Source organism: Dermacentor variabilis, chromosome 3 (assembly GCF_050947875.1).
Source record: "Dermacentor variabilis isolate Ectoservices chromosome 3, ASM5094787v1, whole genome shotgun sequence".
Lineage (NCBI taxonomy): Eukaryota > Metazoa > Arthropoda > Arachnida > Ixodida > Ixodidae > Dermacentor > Dermacentor variabilis.
In genome coordinates this window covers 144,312,999-144,334,594 of record NC_134570.1, presented here as the reverse complement: position 1 = coordinate 144,334,594, position 21,596 = coordinate 144,312,999, and the positions used below count along the sequence as shown (strand labels likewise).

The 21,596-nt window shown below is 43.7% G+C and overlaps 1 protein-coding gene across 1 annotated transcript in view; it reads right to left on the bottom strand.

Moving 5' to 3' along the window:
* The window catches only part of LOC142576357 (uncharacterized), a 57,307-nt gene extending 43,019 nt beyond the window's left edge, over window positions 1-14,288 (bottom strand). Inside the window, exons 1-2 of the mRNA XM_075686458.1 lie at window positions 13,911-14,288; window positions 12,047-12,105 (exon numbers count right to left, since the gene is read on the bottom strand). Coding sequence (XP_075542573.1) covers window positions 12,047-12,105; window positions 13,911-13,977 — 126 coding nt within the window. The 5' untranslated portion in view covers window positions 13,978-14,288. The remainder of the gene's footprint in view (window positions 1-12,046; window positions 12,106-13,910) is intronic.
* Between the last annotated feature and the right edge of the window lie 7,308 nt (window positions 14,289-21,596).

The following is a 21,596-nucleotide window of genomic DNA, read 5'->3' as shown; positions in this document are numbered from 1 at the left end:
CGGAATTCCTTGTTTTGCGCAGCTTTTTTTGTCCTTGTCCTAGTTTCCACGTGATCAAGTTCACAAGCATAGCAAGAGGAGTATCAGTATTTTCCACCTTCACTTTTGCGTGTTGACAACGCATTCAAGGAGCAACGTCCATCTCGTTAAGGGTTCGGAGAACTTGCCGTCGAAGAGATACTTCTGATGGGGCGCGCGGCATCTTTTCCACCAAGTTCGCTCCTAATCCGAAAGCGAATGAAATTACACTGACAATGAGAGGCGAGAAAGTCATGATATAATGTAAAAAAATAAGACCATATATATTTGATGTTTAGGTGAAAGCTTGGCGAGCGCGCAATGTATATATATATATATATATATATATATATATATATATATATATATATAGAAAGGAGCCGGTGAAGACCAAGCGCCGGAATAAAGTCTTCCCGTATTCACGCAGATAGCTTTACATTTCTAATACCTAAGCAGAAGTCGCAATTTCCGTACTCTGTTTATTGTTCCTTTCGTGCAGGCATTTGCTTATTTAATACATTATACGTCTTCTGTAGGTTTATATCGGACTCTCAGGTAAATGTGTGCCGGATATTTCGGCGGAGTAATGCCATTTTTGCAACAATTGCATGGCTCAACTATTCCGAGAGCAAGTATATGGAAAAATACGGTTGCTGTTAACCTGAGATTAATATGTGCGTAAATGCGCAACTCTCATTCTTGAAATTAATTTGTTATGCGTAATTTATGACGGATTAGAAATGCTTTTTCAAAGCATCATAGGTTTGCTTTAAAATCTGTATAGTAGCGACCAAGATGCTGGCTTGTGAGCTTGGACTACTGTTTCCTCTTTTGTGCTTAGATAATTGGGAAAAGGCGCCAGTAGGGATTAGTCCTTCGCGGACTCTCTGGTGGACTAGTGCACACGTAAGCATAAGGGAAGTTACTATATATTTTTAGTTGCTATTCACGGAGAGAATGCATTCATGAAATTCAAGATGAGTAAAACACTTACGCTATAGAAAAGAATGGATGAGCCTAATAAATAAACATACCTTCAGAAGAAAGAGCGAGGGTTGCGCATGCCGCAATCACTAGGATTGTCGCTACCAGAAACCTCATCTTCGATTTTGTTTCGTCCAAACTTCAGGAAACACTGAATGTAAGGGCTGCTGGTCTCCTCATTTTATATAGATCAATACTTTCATGTTATCGATGCAACCGGGAGAGATATTTCATCAAGTACTTTACCGTATTTCCGTTTGGGTTAGTTGCCTAACTGGTGTTTCTGCCTTTTTGATTGGTGGACAATAGCACGTGAAAATGGCCTTTTTTCTATTGTGCAATGTCTCTGTGATGTATAAGAGGGAACTGGAGATCACAGGAAGTGACAGCCTATGGGGTACTCAAGTGTCACTTATCGAAGCCATTTCCGGCCACGCTTCGTCAATTCACATGTATCAGTCACAGATTAGCTGCTGTGAAGCCTGCTATGAGTGCTAAATCCCAAAAGCACAATCATATGATTACATAAGTGTTACGTGAGCAGTGTGTTCAGCACTGTCTTTTTCCAGCTGCATATTGCTAATTTACCTTCATCATCAAACTTTTTCCGGCTTTATGCTTCTTCTTAAATGTACCTTGTGCCCCAATAAGAATAACAATAAATTGCCGGTGTAGACAATGGCTGGGAAAAGCACCCTTTCGCGCTGACGACAGCGCTCAAACGCAGCAGTAACGCAGCATGTGCATTTTGATAATGTGTTGGTGTGTGATTGTGTCATGTTTGATTCTCTAGAAAGCGGATGCATAGTTTGCTAACGCCCTCAAACTCTGAATACTGCATCCACGCGCGCTTCAACCACACAAAACTAGTTGGACTTTATTTTGGCAATGAATGAAATATGAAGGATTACAGCAAGCTTTACCAAATTATGCGAATGTAAGTGCCTCCTTCACCATGGCAAAATTATTTTGAAATTCCATATTTTGTCGTTATATTATTATTTATTACGTTCTTGTTTCACAATTAATGCAAAGTGGTGTATTTTTTAAATAATAAGATATAAATTTTTGCCTTAGAAATGTACCCTCAAAAAGTGAGCACTGCCAAGAATTTCTTCAAAGGAGGCTCGAGCCGAGCCCAGCATGATTTCGGTTCCAAGAACGAATTGAGGAAGGGCTCGTCTGATCCTCATCTGGACATCGTGAGTAAGAACGAGCATTTCACGTTGCAAGAAATGTTAGTTAAATGGGGTTTAGTGGGGCATAAGCGGCTAAGACTATGCTGCGCCAAGCACTAGGTGTTTTATAAAACCATTTGAGAGGAGAAAGGCTGTGTTAATCTATATTTTGTGTAAAAAGCCAGTGTCGTCAAGGAATTTACGCACGTCAGGTAATAAGACTATCGAACCATTTCCTAAAATTAAAGCAGGATGTAAAGGCATGTGTAGTTGATATAGGTTGGGCAATAGGTTTCGTCTTTCTACTTCAATATGTGTGCATGTGAGTAATATATGCATAACTGCTAGGGGTTCTTCGCATTTCTCGCACGTTCGTAGGTCTTCTTTTGTTAGTAAATTATTGCGTGTGGGATGTGTGTGCCCAGTGCGTAGTCGGCATAGAACTACTTCAAATAACCGTTCCTGGTGGTTACACGACTTCGACTCACCAAGTACGCGTGCAGTGAGATGTAGCTTGTGTCTGTGTAATGGTCCCATGCTTTTTGCCACTTGTACGTTAAGGTCTTCCTAATTGCACGGATACTATCTTTATATGAAAGTGTTGTGTTTATTATGTCTATGTACACTGCCATCGATGCACATCTATCACCTGCTTCTTTACCCGGTATCTCAACATGGCTTGGTATCCCAACACACCAGAAACGAATTGATCTCCTGTAGTTGTTAAGCGCGACCATGTTTAGTATAACCCCTAGGAGGGGGTTCACACTCAGATTTCAGATGTAGAGCCTTCAGTGTACTTAAGGAATCCGTGTATGTGACTGCATTTTTATGTTTCTCAGTGATCATCTTTTTGACTACAAGCCATACAGCATAACTTCAGCCGTGAAAACAGAGGCATGATTTGGTAGACGAATACTTTTTCCCCCAATTTCCTGTTACGGCCCCTACACCCACGTGTTCTATTGCTTTAGAGCCATCAGTGAAGGTTGCCATATTATTTTGATGTTTTTCCTGAAGAGCACGGAATTCTTGTATGATGTGTTCGTGTGAGGTGTCTCTTTTCATTTAATGTGCTAGTGTCCAGTCACATATCTGTGGGAAATCGTAACGCGGGTGCAATCGCTGTGTTTTTTTGGCAACCTGGAGGACTTCGCGAGGGATGTCATACCCCCAACAATATTCCTCATATCGCAGCGCAAGCTGCTTGCGATATGTTGGAGCATATGTGTTGTGGGGAGGACTGAACTTTGAGCACATAGGAAAAAGTGAGTAATGCTCTGCGCTGCTGTATGGGAGGTTCATTACTCTCAACCTATAAACTTCAGACAGGTGATGTTCGGTAAATATCACTGCCAGTCGCAGTGCGAAGTTATGTGCTGGATCAAGTCGTCAAATGTAAGACTGTCTGGCTGAGCCATAAACCGTTCAATCGTAATATAGAATGCTGCGCACGAGAGACCGCTAGATAAGTAAAACACACGTTCGGTCCGAGCTCCAATGCTTATGAGATAAAACCTTCAGGATATTTAACGCTTTATTCGCTTTAATCTTTAATGGTTTTATGTGAGCTAGGAATGTTAATTTGGTGTCAAACGTTATTCCTAAAGAACTTATGTGCTTGTTTCACCGGAAGTATGGCGTCATTCAATTTTAGGACTCGATGGCTGTGTAGCCCTCGTTTCTGAAAGAAGAAAACAGTAACTGTTTTCTATGTGAAGAAATGGAAACCATTTTTGTTAGCCCATTGTGTAAGGCTATTTATTGTAATTTGAAGTTGCCTTTCACAGGTTGGCATATTTGAGGCGCTTCAGGCCACTTGGAGATCGTCTACGTATACAGAGCGCTTAGGAAACGACTGTATAATCTTATTAACTGACTTCATTTTTACTACAAAGAGTGTCGTGCTGAGAACACAGCCTTGTGGAACGTCGTTTTCCTGTGTAAATGTATGAGAATGTACTGAGCCACGGCCTACCTGAAATGTTCTATTAAGATAAAATCAGCTAGGCAGTTGAGCATTTTACCACGGATGCCGAGGTTAGCCAGGTCTTTTAAAATTCCATATCTCCATGTGGCTTATTTTTAAATGAAAGAAAACTGCAAGACAGTGTTGTTTGTGTGAAAATGCATATCGAATTTCATGCTCTAGACGGACAAGATTGTCAGTAGTTGAACAACCTTTTTTATATTCACACTGCTGGGGGTCTATAACGTTTATTGATTCTAAAATAAACGAGTCTTATGTGGACAATGCTTTCATATGATTTTGCCAAACAACTTGTGAGGGCAATAGGTCTGTAGCTGCTTGCGGATGTTGGGGATTTACCGGCTTTTAGAAATGGAACTACTATTGCTTTGTCCCACTCTTCCGGCATTATACCAGATTTCCGGATTATGTTGAAAAATTTTAGGTGAGCATCTACAGATGTTTGAGATAGATGAACCAGTATGGCGTAGCGAATACGGTCGTGACCTGGCGCTGTTTTTTTTTCTGCAGAAAGGACTCTGTTTATTTCTTGTTGTGTGAGGGTGGAATTGTACGGTTCATTTGACGCGCCAGTAGTGGGCAGCTTCTGTTTTTCAGCAGGCTGTTTGAACTTTAAAAATACCTTTGTATAATTCACTGAACTGGATACATCCCAAAAATGTTTGCCAAGCATGTCAGCATATTCTTGTATTCTTGTTTGTTTGCCTGGACTTGGATGTGATGGTATTGTGTAAGATAAGTGACGTCCCGGAAACTTTCCAACCCATTCCCCCATTCGTTTAGACGTGAGTGAACTGTTTATTGAAGATATGTATTTCTTCCACGATGATTTTTCTGCCTGCCTCCGGATAAATCGTGCTTTGGCTTGGGCCTCTTTAAAGCATAAGATGTTGGTATAGGTGGGGTGTCTTCTTAAAATTGCCCAGGCCCTGTTTTGAAGCGTTTTTTGCTTTTGTACACGCAGGAGTCCACCAGGAATAGATTTTATTGCGCACAAGGCCAGATGTTTGTGGAATTGCTTTTCTTGCCGCTGAAATTAAAACTGCCGTGAACTTTTCATTAATTCCCTTTACGCTGAGTTGATGATCTTCACCCAAAGTTTTCCATAGGCCAAGGTACTGCATTTCCTTCTTTCTTGGAGCTTCGATAGTGAAGGCTAGGTGGAAAATGTCTTGACTCAGAACCTTCAAAGCACTGTCTACAAAGTTCGACAGATATCATCACAAAAAAAAAACCTCAAGTGTCGTCCATATAAAGGAAAATACACAAAAATGCTATCGACTTCACGCTTTATAGGCCTGTCAACATATTCACGCAAAATCTGTGAAGAAATAGTCGACGCACTAGAAAATATACAAACCCTTGATGTTATGAACAAAGGTTTCTTCACCTAGATGTCAAACTGGAACCAAGTAGAAAGATAGAAGTTCAAGAAGAGCTGCTGCTAAAATATCGCGACCGTGTCTCAAACCTTGTTTATTATTCTAGCAGCATATACACTCCGTTATGGAAATTCCTTTCGCGTTTGAAGCACGTTCGCTTCCGGCTTTATTACACGTTCAAGAGGCACAACAGACTCACCTAGCCATTTTAATTATAACGTTTGCGTAATGAGCATGTGTTCATCCATCGTCATATAGTTTTACCTGCGAATAAGCTACCGTGTTCATTGAGAAATTGCAAGGTCTTAGCAAACTTTAAACAGTTTCCTGACGACTAATTGGAATAGGTCTCAGTGCAAATATCATTTTACATCAGAGTCAAATGCAACCGATATAAGGTCAATTAAACAAATCGTAAACCGACAAGCCCGTTCTGGCCACGCTGTATTTGCTTAAGAGACCCGAGTTCAAGCTTTGCCTGCGCGCACCCCTTGAATTTTAACGTGTGAATTTGCCAGCACGGCACTCAATACGTTTGTCGCCAGCCCTCAGAACGCCATTGGGAGTTTCCCGATGAGTCTATAACAGCAAGCTTTCGTTGTTCACCACAACATTTTATCGCGTCGTTCAGTCGGTCAGTCGGTCGCTGGTTGTGTTTTCGACGAAGTAGATTAGCACTAACTTAATTCAAAAAAAGTCGCAGCTTCGCTTGAAAGGCGAAGCGTTGTTTGCGATAGCAAATTAGTGGACAGGTACACGAAGTATTGATGGTATAGTTTTTCTCGGTCTTAAGCACTTAAATACATAGGCGCACTACCTAAATTAACAAGTATGCTGTCATGCGCGCACAAGCAAACATGAAAACATCTTACTCGATGACCGCGGAAACTCGCTGTCAAAACGCTGGCGTGAGGAAACGCGGCAGCAGCAGCGAACAAAGTTACATTCTTGTTTTCTATCGCTTCTATGGAACCTGAGTGCCGAGAAAACACAGTATGCACAAAGCTACGAGCCGACGACTCACCTAGACTCTGTCCCCAACGCAGATCGCCCTCGAAACACGGCCGGGCAACCGCGCGGCCGCCACATACGCATTTGCAGCCGGCGTCGACCGCCGCCCCCACCTCTCATCCCTCCCCCCGTTGCCTCGAAAGGTTGAATGATTCCTGCAGTGCGGAAGACGGCGCGCGTCCTGCGCGCATTCGTTTCTTTCGCGGATTGAGCTGCGCTCGTCGGTTCCCCTCGAACGCCTTCACTCGCGCATACAGTGTAGGGTGCGCGGCCACGGTGTTATCGCCCTTGGACTTCACGGCGATGAAGGAAAAGCGCTTAGAGTGTGTAGATAATTGCAATTGCAGTATAAATTAGCCAGGGTCCACCGGCGGGGTGCTAACTTTCGGCCGCCAAGCGCAGGAACCCGATGCTCTAAGCATTACACCTCAGTATATTTTTTATTGCGATAGCAATTATATCAGCGCTCCAGGCGCATGTTTGCCTTCGGCGTTGCCGTGAGGTTCCGTAGAAGGTCCGATGGCGATAACACCGTCGCCGCGCGTCATATGCTGCATGTGCGAGTGAAAGCACCCGAGTGAAGTCGACAATCGCGCTTCATTCTGCCGCCGGGAAGGAACGAAGGGAAGAGCAAAGCCTTCTGTCAGGCGAAAGGCCGGCGAGGGAGGGGAAGGCGGGCAGCAGGGAGGCAGGAACTAAGGAAGAACGGTGCGCGTTCAGCTCCGCCAGCAACCGCGCATTTCGCGACGGTGCGCAAGGTCAACGGATGATCGCGGTTAAATCTCGCGCGCGATATATGGAGAAAAGCAGAGAGGCATTGCGGCAGTGACTCCGTCATGTGCGTACTTTGCACGGCCTCGTGAGGTCGCGCGCGCTGTGTCTTGAAAGGGATCTGCAAACTGTTCATTCCTTTGCGCGCGATGTTTTCTCTTCGCTGCTGCGTTGAAGCGATAGACTGCACATCAGTCACATTGCTTTCAGCTGCAACCGCGCTTGCTCACGTGATCACAGCATCGTTTTGACAGTGAGTGTGCCCGCCGATCGAGTGGGATGTGTTCACGTTTTGCTTGTGCTTGCTGACACCGTGCTTTTTAATTCAGATAGTAATCGAATGTTTGAAAGTTTATACGGCCGATAAAACTAGTATCCTTGCTTCGTATGGGTGTCTACTAATTTGCTATCACAATCGATGCTTCGCCTTTCGGGCGAAACTGCTACCTTTTGATACATGAGAGCAAAATGTTCAGAAAAAGAAAGCGCTACAGAAATTTAATGGTGTTGAGACTTTCGAAAGTCAGGAAATCAGGTACAAGTGTCGAAAGTGGCATTCAGTCCGGTCGTGTTTCTTGTGCAGCGTACGCACTAAGAACGCAAGCAGCAGATTCCCTGTAACACGCCTGCTTCGCAATGATTGAGCGTGCTGTCGCACATTACGATACGCCAAATGCTATGTAGACGAAGTACCATGAACATGTCATATTGTGGGGCACAGTTATTTTTAAAAGGTAAGAAGCCAATTGTGTAAGGCATTATATCTAAATTTGGTACAGAATATTTTCTTTACCTTAGATTCGGGAACCCTTCACTGTAAACGGAAATAACTCCGAGGTGGGAGTATACTGCTTGTCCTATAGCGACCCCCCGGTTCGGAGTTTTTTTTGCTCCGTATGATCGGAGTAAAATTTTTACTCCGTACGAGCGGAATTTTCGCGTGGAATTATGGGAGTTTTTTTTTCTGTCTTTTCTTTATTTTTTGCTTTGCTATTGACGGAGTTCTTTCGAGGTGCAATGGGAGTATAAAAAGAGCCATCGCGTGAGTTTGCGCGAACATGTTTACATGCAGAGGCTGCTGGTCAAATTTCGATATATGCACACGAGACCGCGTCGAATTCGACGGAACAAGTCAATGAAAGCACATATATCATGACATACATAAACATTTCAGAAACACCCAATGCAGAAATTTGAAAGACATCACACGTACACGCGATACTCAAGAAGCAACGGTGCCAGTATATATAGCCACGATATTGTGTGCCTCGAAACCGCCTAGGGAGCAGCTGGGCTGTTTTCAGAATTACGACTCACATGCTCGTTCATACGAGATCTCTCTCTCTGAAATTAACAGAATACCTTAAGCAACACAAAACTGTTAATTCAAAATAGTGAGAGAGAAAAAGTTAATGGCGTAATTTTTCAAAATTATCATGCCATTCTGTGAGTGCTGAAGCGACTTCGCACACTGCCGGCGTTCGCGGCCAAAAAGTAGTGCGTTAGTTACAGTAAGCAAGAAAAATGTAAGTGCATGTGTTGCATAGCAAAATTAAATTTTTGCGATATAGTGGTAGCGTAGCAAGAAATTATTACGTTTGAGCATGACCCGCAGCAGCCGACATAATTAACACCGAGAAATGCGCAGTCATACATTTTATACACCGCACTACTTGCTCTGCGTCCGAGCAATCTGTCTCGGTTGCGAAAAGGAGCTACATCGCTGATCTGTCGAGTGAATCCCTAAACTCGGAGCCAGCAGGCATGCGTCTAAATCAATGTCTCGGATAGAGCGTAATGTTAATGCAATATAGGAAGCAACGACGTGACCAAAACATATATGCGCGATAACAATTCGATTCACATCGCTCAATAAGAAGCTTTATTTTCAGTACGCATACTTATGTCCTACCGTTTTTCTTCGGGCGAGGATATCCATTCACAGATACATAAAAACAGTTGCTTGCACTCCGGTCTTTCTCACTGGCAACACAGCACCGCAACGAACTTGGGTTACGCCATTCATGCGCGACTAGCACGGATGTCGTCGCTCGAACAGTGACTACTGTTGCCATTGCTACGCGGTCCTTTCAAACACTACACTGGACGTTATCAGCATGTACTAAAAGGTCATAGAAGTCGCATTTCACGTACTGAAGAACACAAGACAGGGTGACGCAGCACGAAAACACAGCCAGAACGTGAGCCGACATCACGAGCCAGTGAGCAGCTTCGAGGTATACCTAAGCCTTTTTCCGTACTTGAAAACGTGGTTCTTGCAATCATCGTTGTCAGCAAAGCGATCACAGCTAATGTACTTGATGCTGAGATACAGTGAGCTTCAGGCATGCCAATAACACTTTCTGGAAGGAAATACGGGAAACAAATTGACGAAGCGCTGTCGCGGAACGACACTTCACAGACGTAAACAAACCGTCAGCCATGAGCACTGCCCGCTCCGCCGAACGCGCCCGGTCGCTGGCGAGGCGCACAGCCTCATGGGAAGCGCCACGTGACCAACCTGTATCGGCGGATGGGAGTTTTTTTAAAACTCCCTGTCGGAGTTTCACGGGAGAACAAGATTTTTAAGCGGAGTAAAATCGCGTCATGTCGCCTTAATACTCCCACAGCTAGCCAGCGGAGTGAAACGAGGGGATGGCGCTGTTTTGCTCCCAATACATCGGAGTAAATATTTGAGAGGGGAGGTTTTAGGGCACATCACCTCTTAAAAACTCCCAGGTGGGTTTATTTTCGTTTACAGTGTTCTTTTCAAAATACGGTGCGAGAAAAGTGCGAGAATATGGTGACTGTTCGTCCCGTATTCGACAAACGGCATTTGTGTCCACATGCTGAAGCAATTGATCACTGTTTTGTAGACAGTAGGGCTTCCGCATTGCTCTAGGACATTTATCAAAGGACACTTTTAAAATAGGCCACATCCGCACCTATACATATATCATATCAATACACGCTAGCACTTTGCAGTTATTGCCGCGTATTGATTGATTGTAGTTGCCGAACCATGGCACATACCTACAAAGAAGGAGTGGCAGAGAAAAACGTCCAGAAGTTGCCTATGATGATTATTTGATGCTATGGCACATACCCACATTAGGGGTTGGCCAAGTAAGGCGTTTTCGCGTCATGCTAACGCCAGCTAGATATTTCAGATGATCGCCGTGTGTACATAATGGTTTTTGCCGCCATGCTAAGGCACATAACCGCAACCGAGGGCTGCCGAAGAAGCGGCCACTACACTTAAATAAGAATAAGCAAAGGAAAACATACCAGTATGAGATTCGTAAGATAGCGTAGCACGGGTACGTGAGTGAACATGAACGCGGCAGTTTCCCTTACGCAGAGGATGCAGGAATGAAATGAGCAATGTGGTAGCACTTCAACAATTGCTTTACAAAAGCACTTCATCAGATACACTTTCCAACATGCTAGTAGAATGTGCGTAATATCTTTCAATAAGATGCCTTAAGATGCCGAAATATTAATTTATCTTTTACACGCACACGTCATTTTGACGCGTTGAGTTTTCGCACTCTTGTGACGTCGCGTGACAGGCAGGTGAAGGGGGCGGAGCACGAAAACCTTTGACTTACAGCCGAGCGTTAATGGCTAAAAGGCGTCGAATCAGAAATAACTATTTTTTGGGTTCCGTCCAAAGACGCTTAATCATTGTGTACACGTCATATCAGACGGGGACCTATCGCGGTATTCGCGACGTCACCTGACAGGCAAAGTGGCGGTGCTTCAAAAAAGGTTTTCCTAAATAGCTGAAAGCTGATTCCAGAATTGAAATCGAAAAGTTTGGAATAGCTTTACGTTATAGGCACCCAAGGGCTGTTTTGTGCTGTCATCTACAAACAGCCATTGGGCCCACATGCTGTAACGATTGATCACTGTTGTGTAGACTGTAACGCTTCCGTATTCCTGTAAGATATTAACCAAAGGACGCTTTTAAAATATGCCACAGCCGCACCCATAGATACATCACGCCAATGCACGCTACCACTTTGGAATGGTTGCAGCGTGTTGACGATTGTCTTTCCCGTACCATGGCACATACCCACAAACAAGGAGCTGCCTAGAAGCATGTTCATAAGTTGACTATGATGGTGATTTGTTTTGTGGCATTTGTTTTGTGTACTTGTTTCTTTAGATTTCATATTCTGACAAAGTGATGATGCTTACATCACTTTCATATAAGGTGGGGTGCTGTAAAGACGCAATTGTATGCTTCAAGAAAAATTCTGCGTGCCTCTTCGGTAAAAGCCTGTTCTCTTGTTTCATTACAGGTGTTTCCATAGTGTTTCACATAACAGAAAGCAGCTTTTCTTTTACGCACAATGTCAACCGTTCTCCAGACGTATATTTGAGCGTGATATTACATATGAGCCTAAAATGTGTATCAATCTCATTTTTCTACTAGGCAGACTGCGCGCAAACTTCATGTTTAAATTTGTGCAAGAAGTTTGAAAACATTGAACATTTGGTTTGGTATTCGGAGGTCGTTGCACTCGAACATTCGTGTTCGATCATTCACTAATATTAATGCTCGAACACTCCTTATTTTATAGCGTGCATCTTACAGGACAAGACTATGAAACTAGAAGAATCTAGGCGGTTAGCATTAGCATTTCTAGACATAGGATGAAATGGATCTCTCGATTGTTCTTGCTCTCCGAAATTTCGCCTATTACCGGTGGCAGCAGAAATGCTCGGCGACACTTCCCGTAGACCCCGTCTTCTTCTCCTTGACCTGAAACCAAAGAAAAGCATAAACGCAGTCACTTCGTTAGCCGAATAGAACGCTGGCAGCGTAATGCCATGTTTACCAATACGTTTCCGCTAGAGAATATGGCTTCAGTTGAAGTTTGCCGATTACCGTAGCGAAAATGAAACGAGGTTACTCTGGCAACTTTGCTTAAGCAAGGCGCCGAATTCGAGTGTTCCATTCTATAACGCGAGGTTGAGTAGAAACACTGCCTTCGTGCTTTCTTTTAGGTCACGCTGCTTCATTTTCTTTATTCACACTAATCTCGAGGTTCATGATTGTTGCTGAAAGTACGCACGACGAGGTATAAATGCGTCAGTGGTTTTTCAGCAAGCCGAATTATGCGCTTGATCAAAGTCTGCAACATTGCTTAGAGAACGTTCCGAGCTGAGCTATTCATTCTTGTAGGCCTGTATAAGGACCGAGAAATGGCATCTCTGGTTTCACTGTTAAGGATACTGGAATATACGCACGCTAGAAAAGCGGCGATATCGTGCTCAAGTAGCATTTGAAAACATATTTAAAGAACTATTTCAGCAGGAAGTGCGCCACTGGAATCAAATAATCAGATTCGAAAATTGGCAGTGAAATAATGGCTGAATACAGTGGTATATTTCTTTACTTCTTATAACAGTTTAGGTCGGGGAATATATTCCCTGACTTAAATCTTTATACCTTATCAACATTTTAACGGTGATTTGCTATAATGAAGATATGATATTAAATCTTTTATTTTTAGTTTTCTCGATAGAGTTTCAAGGGCTAGTATAGACCAATATTTGCTTTCTCGTCGTTTTTTTTCGTTTCTGGCGCTGCCCTGAAATAAAAACCTAAGTGATCTTATGGAATTGTCGGCTCTTTTCTAGTTTCAATTCTATCGATGCTCCTTAGCAATGTCTACTTTTCATTTGCTTTTTTTCTCACAACAGTTACGACTGGGAGCCAACGTGTTTGTTATGATGAAGTAAAATATTATTCATACGGGAGTACGAAATCTTAAAGTCTTGAAAGTTTCAAAACTATACTGCGGAGGGTATGGCAAATTTTGTTTTTGAGAAGAGCAGCCGAGTAGAGGTCTCGCAAGTCAAACCTCCTAGCTCTCCCTCTTCAAGAACATTGCCTGTTTATTTCTAGTTTGATGTCTTATGACATAACGGAGGTTTTTTTCGCGGGTTTCAATAGCCGTATTTTCTAAGCCACATGCACACTTTCATTTTATGTGATGAAATGTTCGACGCATAAATCATACATACTTAAATAAAATTGAGGCTAACAGCAAGAACCAAGAAATGTCTGCAGCGGCCGCTCTTTAAAGAAGTAAGAAGAAAGCTGGCCTAAGCTAATTGTACTCAAACATTTCAATTAATAATGCATCAATTCAAGGCAAACGCGAAAATACAATGTCAGCGTGGTAGGTTCTCGTTTCCTTGTAATCTTGTTTCTTCTAATTTCAAAGAGAACAAGCATCAGAAAAAATTAGTACGACATTTAATCATAAGAAATAAGGGCAGGAAGAGACCCAAAAACAAAATTTATTCTCTCTAATGAAAGATTCCGCTCAATTAGAAGCGAATTAAGAAGTGTGTTAGGCGCCAATATGCAAAGGCAGTGAGCTAGATATCGAATTGCCGAATGAATGTTGCGAAATTATGCACACATTCAGTATAAGCGCAACATGAATATGCGTTATTATTCGTCAGTAAACCTGAGCCTTGTGTGGTCATATGCACGGGCGAACTTGTACATTACGAGTGTGAATGCAACGACTCATTTAAACGGTTTACTCATACCTGTGGAAGATGCTACAAGGCTTGCGCAGGTTGTGACGAAAAGGGCTAACGCCACCTGGTACTTCATCGCTGGTGTTGTTCAGTCGATGTATTCAGTGACAATGATGCGGTGGCTGCAGCATTCTCTTATATACTTGAACGAAACCTGACCTATGCACAGTGCGTGCCCTTGTACCTAATCTCCGGGTGCAACTATTGAATTGTGCAGAATGTAGCTTATCTTAAGATGACCCAGGCTTCAGATTAGTTTCCACTGAAACCTGACACTTCCCCGTTCCGCCTTCTTGTTCAATGCGTCGATAGCCGAGGTTATTTCATTCTGTTTGTGTAATCATTTCATCTCGTGCCATATCGGTGCGGGAAACTCCGTTCGGAAATAACTCACTCCACAAAGTGAATTTGTAGGTTACTTAGAATGGTAGTTGTTTGGACTTGATGTTGCGACATCATTGTTCGTGCTTCGCACAACTGCTCTCCCCGATATTTCTGCGTTACTGCGCGAACCTGCAATTCACATTTTATTGCGATGCTTAGAATAATCTTCAGGCACCTTGCGCTATAGTCGTTGGCGTCGCCGTCGTCATGCCGTCATGAAATCGACGTGCATGCTCGGCTCGCGCGTAGAAGTTTAGAAGCTCTCCAGTGTCGTGAAATGGGCGCAGTGCTTGCGGCTGCAAACCCAAAAAAAGCCATGAGCGCGCACCATCATGCTCCACTCAATCGTCTCTGCAGCCGAGCCATAACAGTGTTCTGCCTCTCACTGCTGGCATGCGCCTTGCACGCACAAATTTACGCGTCCCTGCCGTGCTTGCGTGTGCATGCCACGCCGTCGTGCATGCGGTAGTAGGAGTGGAAAGGACAGTAAATTCCATGCTATAAATTGCAACGGTTTTCTTTCGGTCATATCGCGCGCACCACCGAGGAGCGATGCCTTAAAGCATGTGGCCCCATTCCTCAGCGCACTAGCGCCGTTTGACATGTAAGAACTGCCTTCGTGACGCTTCCGATGCAACGTAGCCGTCGCCTTGTTTGCTGTGTAGCCCAAAAATGCCATTACCAAGTACTGGTAGAATACTGTCCGAGTAGCTTCAGAGACATGCTAAACCTAGCTATAATTTCCACTGTCACGTCTCTATGGCGGAGATGTACAGTTTTTTTCGCAAGAGAAACTTTATGAGCTTCTCCATGTGGTTCCGAGATATATATACATAGCCACTATCGACTGAGCAAGTGCAAACTGACGACAAACGCTTAGCTTCCACAACTCATGAAAACGAAGCCGCAACATCTCGATGTTATCTATCCATATGAATAAGAAGAAAGAGACCAGAGAGCCCAATTTTTGTTAGTGATAGCATCAGGAGCCAACAGGCAAATATACCAAGGACAACATAGGTGAAGGCTTGTACGGATTCATTCAAGAAATTAAAAAAATATATAAATGAAAGTGGATGAAAAAATAGGTGGCTTCATTGGGATACGAAGACAAGTCTGCGCATTACGCGTGCGATGCTCACTCCCATTCACAAACCCCGGGCCTCGATATGTATATATACACGCCTACATTGTGCAATATTTTTCTTCCGCCTCGGATCCGCGGAAGTAGCGAGGAACCAAGACCTCGAGGAGCACAATGCACGAGACTGACGTAGTGGCCGCGTCGCGGTAAAAGCTTGTCCTGCCTGCGTGGAGGGAGCCTAACCGACTCTGCAGGCATTTTCACTAAAGTTGTTCTCTCTCTCTGTAGTGTTTTACCGGCTAAAGACTGTTCCACGGGCTGCCGCTCGCTGAAAAACACGGATTGATATGTCTCAGACTGTCGCCATAGGTTCAACAGCAAAAACAATCGGCTCCAATCAGAGTGCATGCGCGACGCGAGCAGTGGTGTAGATACCCTAACGTGCGTCAGAAATGACGATTAGTCTGAAAATAAGAATGAGCCACTTATAAACAGACGAAGCAGTGGACCCGCATATCAGACTTTGACGACCACCTATTGTGCTCTCTGTTATCCTTTTGCTTTGAAGCTTGTTTTTCTGGCCACAAGTGGGATCAAAAGAGAGCATTCGTGACTCAGGTTTGCGCAAGACCGATTCGTCACTGGCACTCCAATGTGAGCAACGATTTTCCTTGCTCAAGAAGGGCCCGCAGAATTTTCCGAATTATAGGGCAATCGAAAAAAAGCTAATTTGACTTAGAAACCAATTAATTTTGTCGAATTTGGGAGTTGGTAGCGAATGATATGGTTGGTTGTCCCGTCAACGATATCTTCACATCGGTGGTTCCAATTAAGTGAAGTCCGCCACGCTTCCACGTGCACTCCGCCCCCGCGGCTGATAACGTCGCCCGCATTGGGACGCTGCTATCATGAAAAGCGCTGGCAACGGGCAGCAAACGTTTGGTCTGCCTCTCGCTCCAGCTAGTCACTGAAACTATAGATTGCGGGCGGGAAGACAGCTTACATGGTTCCACGCCATGAGACGTTCATTTGAGGGATCGCCCGCCATTTCTGAGCAGGTGCGGGTACGAGCGGGTAGGATAGAGAGAATCTATGGGCTTTTGCTCCTTCAGTACATGACTCTGCTATGCACTACGGCGGAGATTTCTTAGCGCGTGTAGTATCCGTTTGTCCCCTTGGCATGCCGGCATTGCGGAGTGGGGTCCAGTTTCTTTACGCTCTGAAGCTGCGTGCCCGTGCGGCGAGGCAGTGGGCAAGAGCGTCCCATTTGGCGATCGCAGTGTCTGAAGCTATGTCGGATAGACTTTCTCACGCCTGCGGAGCCGGTGCCGAGTCAGTCATGTCTAATTAAAGCTTTCTTGCATCTTACGGTGCTCTACCTTTAAAGAAACATCACTGATTTTCCGGGGGAGCACTAGGGGCCGCAGTAGATGCTCGGCCTTCTCTCCTGGTGCAGAATCTTCGCTCTTGGAAGCTTTTCGTATACTGCTGCCCAAGGCTTTGCAGGAGCATTTTTCGGCGTTACCTTCTGAGTGAAATAAACGCACAGCGCCTTAGCAGCCGCTGTTCATAACCACTAAGTGATGTCACGCCGTGAGGATTATTGGCTTTGCGTCTCGCCCACGTTTGGTTAGGTTAGCTTAGGTTAGCTTACGTTAGCGGCCACATGCTTAATTTATAAGACATGAGAGCAAACACGCGTTCACAAGTGAAAAAAAATCAAGTTAACATCAGGAAACAAAGACTATACAAAATTGCGAGAACGTAATCATGATTCTCCTACAATTATACACCCGCTTTATAAACCTACTTAAACAGAATAAGCTACTTCTGAGGACGCTAACACTCAACCATGGCAAGTCAAGTCTTCACAATCCCAGAGTCCCTAATAAGTCTAAGGTCTGTTTGCATACGATGTTTTTTGCACCAAAATCCCATACACACGAGATCTTCCGCACATCTAAGCAGCTGTTGAGAAAAAAATGCTCAGATGCCTTCTCGTGTGATTTATGCTTTGCAGCCCCTTCATTGGCGTCCCACACAAAAGCTCTGTGTACTACCAGAGTATCTTCGCCAGTCTTCATGGAAAGGTCGGGTCTCACTCTGTTTCCATAGCAGGAGGTTAAGCGAAGTTCTTCCCGAACAAGCTCTTGGGATTCTTTTGCCGTACCGGACCAGCTATCTGGGAACCTACAAATTTGGTGCGTGCAGTGCGTGCGAGATGCAAAGAATCGTATTCCTACAACATGTCGATAGCGGTTTCTGGTTTCTCCTTGCATCTGCGGCATAATGGCGATTTTGGGTCTCGACTCTATTTGTTAGTGAGGGCTCCTATTGTATAAAGATTCGTACAAAGACGAAGATCTTGGAAAGAGCTTGGAGTCATGGCATAATAATGGAGACCGAAATAAATATTGGTGGATTCCTTTACGTACGCCGCAAACAGCTTTACGCCTGAATCAGTTTCAGTTTCGGTTTAGTTTATTTCTTTAATAAGGACGAGACATATATGTTCACACAAGTACACAGAAGAAGGTCCCAGAGCATGTGGCTGAAAGGGGACCTCCTGTCAAAAAATATATACATTAGAGGAAATACAAAGCATAAAACAGGAATACAGTTGTCACTATGAGGAAGATTATACAAAGTAAATGTAGTAAAAACTGTGAAGTAATATAAGGTCAATAGCTAGTCGTAGAATTAAAACAGTAGTCTAAGGCATTTCCAACAGAACAAACCAAAATACTTATAAAGGCTATAAATGAGAAAGAAACTAAAGAAAAAGGAAAAACGGAAAGGAAATCAGCAGGATGGAAGTGAATAGCTTAGATATGTGGATTATTTTGGCTATCTAGTAGAAAAGGAAAGAACGTTTTCTTGAATAAATCTAAAGACGAAGAGCGCTTGACATCTACTGGGAGGCTGTTCCAAGTGCATAATGCCGCGAAATATCCAGATTGTTTTCCATAATTAGTATGTATTAGGGGTAACAAGAAATTGTAGTTCGCTGCAAACCTTGAGCGGTTCAAGTTAACTAAAGTAGCCGCAGAAAATATATTTACTAGAGGAGGATTACGTATTACCTTAAATAACATTGCGGCTAATTTATATTTAACAAGATTTTTTACTGAAAATATTCTATGATTGAGAAACAATCAGAAGCACTGCAGTTGAATGGGCTGAACGACAATGTCCGGATGGATTGATTCTGCAAATGCTGTAGTGGTGCTACATGAGTTGGATATGTGCTACCCCATGCTGTAATGCAATAATTGTGATGGCTTTGAATAAAAGAATAATACAAGGTCAGCAATGTTGGTTTACTAAAATAATATCTAGATTTAAGCAAAATTCTAATACTGGGAGAAATTTTGCGCTTCAAGTAGGGGATATGCTTCGTAAACTTTAAGTTGAGTCAAGAATTATTCCAAGAAATGAGCATTCATTACATGCACTGATGTTAAAGGAGTTTAGGTTGACAGTGGGAATGAATTCTGTTATCGAATGATTCGAATGAAAAAGCATAAAATACGTTTTGGTAGGATTTTTGCTTAGCCAGTTAAGCTGGCACCACGTTGAAATATTTTTCAGATCAGTGTTTAGCTTTGTAGACAGAGAAGTTAGTGAACGATCGGTTGCATGTAATGTAGTGTCGTCAGCGTAAAGAAAGGCCTCAGTTTCTCTTAAACAATCGGGTAAAACATTTATATCAAGCAGGAATAGTAGTGGGCCAAGTATAGACCCTTGCGGGACCCCATTATTGGTTATTTTGAAATTATAATGTAAGGAACTAAAATACACAGCTTGTCGTCTGTCTGTTAGGTAACTTTTATAAGTGCTAATGCTGGGCCATCGACGCCTACTGCTCGTAGTTTAGCAAGAAAGAAGACGTGCTTTATGCATTGAAATGCTTTGGATAAGTCGATAAAAGCTGATCCTGCGTAGAAAACAGCATCTATAGCGTCTCTTATTTTATCCGTGAAAGAAAGTATAGCACAATCGGTCGAGGATCCTGCCCTGAAGCCAAATTGATTTGACGAAAGAATGTCAAATTTTGAGAAGTATTTGTTTAAGCGTTTTTCAATACCGTTTTCGATAACCTAGCTACATAAAAGAAGAATAGCCATAGGGCGATAATTATAAATGTAGGGGCGGTCACCATTTTAAAATACTGGAATTATTTTTGCTTTTTTAGGTGACTTGGAAATACTCCAGTATAAAGATCAAAGTGATAACATTAGACAACGGGAACTGATTTCGTCCAGACCTGCTACCGTAACCTTTAATTCATGTATGATATTAATTATTTCATCTGGGCCAGCTGGAAATAGGTACAATGATTCTAAGCATCGCTGAAATGATAGTTGAGTATCAGTGGGGTGATCAGAGGAATGGTCACAGAAAAACTCATTAAATGCGCTGTCGATTTCTTCTGCTTGTCCATAGGTGGCGTCTGATGAATGAAGCTTACTTATTGGTTTAGCCCGATGGGTTCGGTTTAAGAAGGAATTTATTATATTCCACTGCCGTTTTGAATCCGCGCCGGCTTCGTCAATTCTGAATTCATAATACTTTCTTTTGGCTGTCCTAAGCAGCCAGTTTAGCAAGTTACAATAGATATTATAGCGAGTTTTGAGTCGAATGTTAAAATGGCGTTGTGTTTAACTTTTCGGTACAGGTTATCTTTTTTACGTAGGTTTGGTAGCAGACCATTGGTTAACAAAGGGCTTTGTATAGCTGGGACATGTCGTGTGCATTTTGCAAAGCTTGTAGAATTAGCGATACATTTCTTTATGTTCTCTGAAAAGTCATTAAATGCAAATTCTGCGTTTGACTCTGAAAACACAGAACACCAATTTAGCTCACCAACGCGAGCGATGAGGTCTTCTTTATTAATCACGACTTTAAGAAGAGTGATAGCAATGCCGCGGCCGGCAGCGTCTTTTCCTTTCGTTTCGTACTGTAATAGAGCCAGTACCGAATTTCCTGTATATTGCTGTTTAAATATTCAACGATAGCTCAACTAAATACTTTTAAGTAGGATGTCGCACTACGCGGTTAAGCATTATTGGCGCTCAAGAACGAAGCCACAATCGCAAAGCCAAATTTGCCGTTCATAGTCGACTGATTAGCGCTAGACTGATTAGTGCTTTCTGATTAGCGCAAGACAGACTGATGCTGGACTTTTCGAAATGTGAATTGCGCCCTCAGTTGTGCTATCTGTGTATTTAGTACGCGTAAATCATTGTCTTGGGACGAACAATGAAACATTGCAGCAGCAGGAAGCAAGAAGCGCCCAGAAAGGTACGCTGACTTCCAGCAAGCAGCGACTGATATGCAGAAGTCACCTTCGCTGAAAATTTGTAGCCGACACACCTGCACAAGCAAGCAAGCAAAGTGCTAGTGCGTCGAACTCAGCAGCTGGACTAGCCCAGGATGAACATGGCGGACGGAAGCAGCTTCCAGCCGGAAGTTGGTGCTGCCCAATAAAGTGCGTCGATTTTAAAGCTCATAAAGGTGCTTTAGGGCACGCTGACGGTGCGCGAGCAGTGGAATTGGCGGACTCAGGGGGGGGGGGGGGGGACTGATCCACCGCGTGAACAGTTCACAGGGTGGATCCCGAATCTGCGGTGGACGGAGAGCTGTTTGGTGCCTCTTGAAGCTTCGTTGACCAGCAGTGATGTTTTGGCGAAGTATCGGGCGGTATCAGGTGTCTCAATAATCCTAAGTTAGTCCCTGATTTATTAGTATTCCTCGCACCACCGGTACCTCTCTGGTGTTTAAAGATATCTTGTTTCCTCACTGCGACGTGCGCCTCGTTTGTGATACGTCGACCAGACGTGGCTCGCCCATACCGACGGGCCATCTTTTATACCCTCCATTCTTTGGCTCATCCTGACCTTCGCGCACAACAACGACTCCTCATATGCGACCCAGAATCAACGAAGAAGTTCACCGCTGGTCACTCGCGTGCCTCGAATACCAACAGACTAAAGTGCTTGGCCGTACTACGACTAGGCACATTCCCGTCTCCGGACGCTCGCTTTAGCCATCTGCCCGACAGTATTGCTGGCCCCCTTCCTCCCAGCGGGAACCATCGCTACCTGCTAACCTGCATTGAAAAGTTCACCAGATGGCCTGTACCCACGCCCTTCCAGGACATAACGGCGGAGTCAACAGCTCTAGCATTCATCGCCCTCTGGATTACATGCTACGGTGTCCCTTCC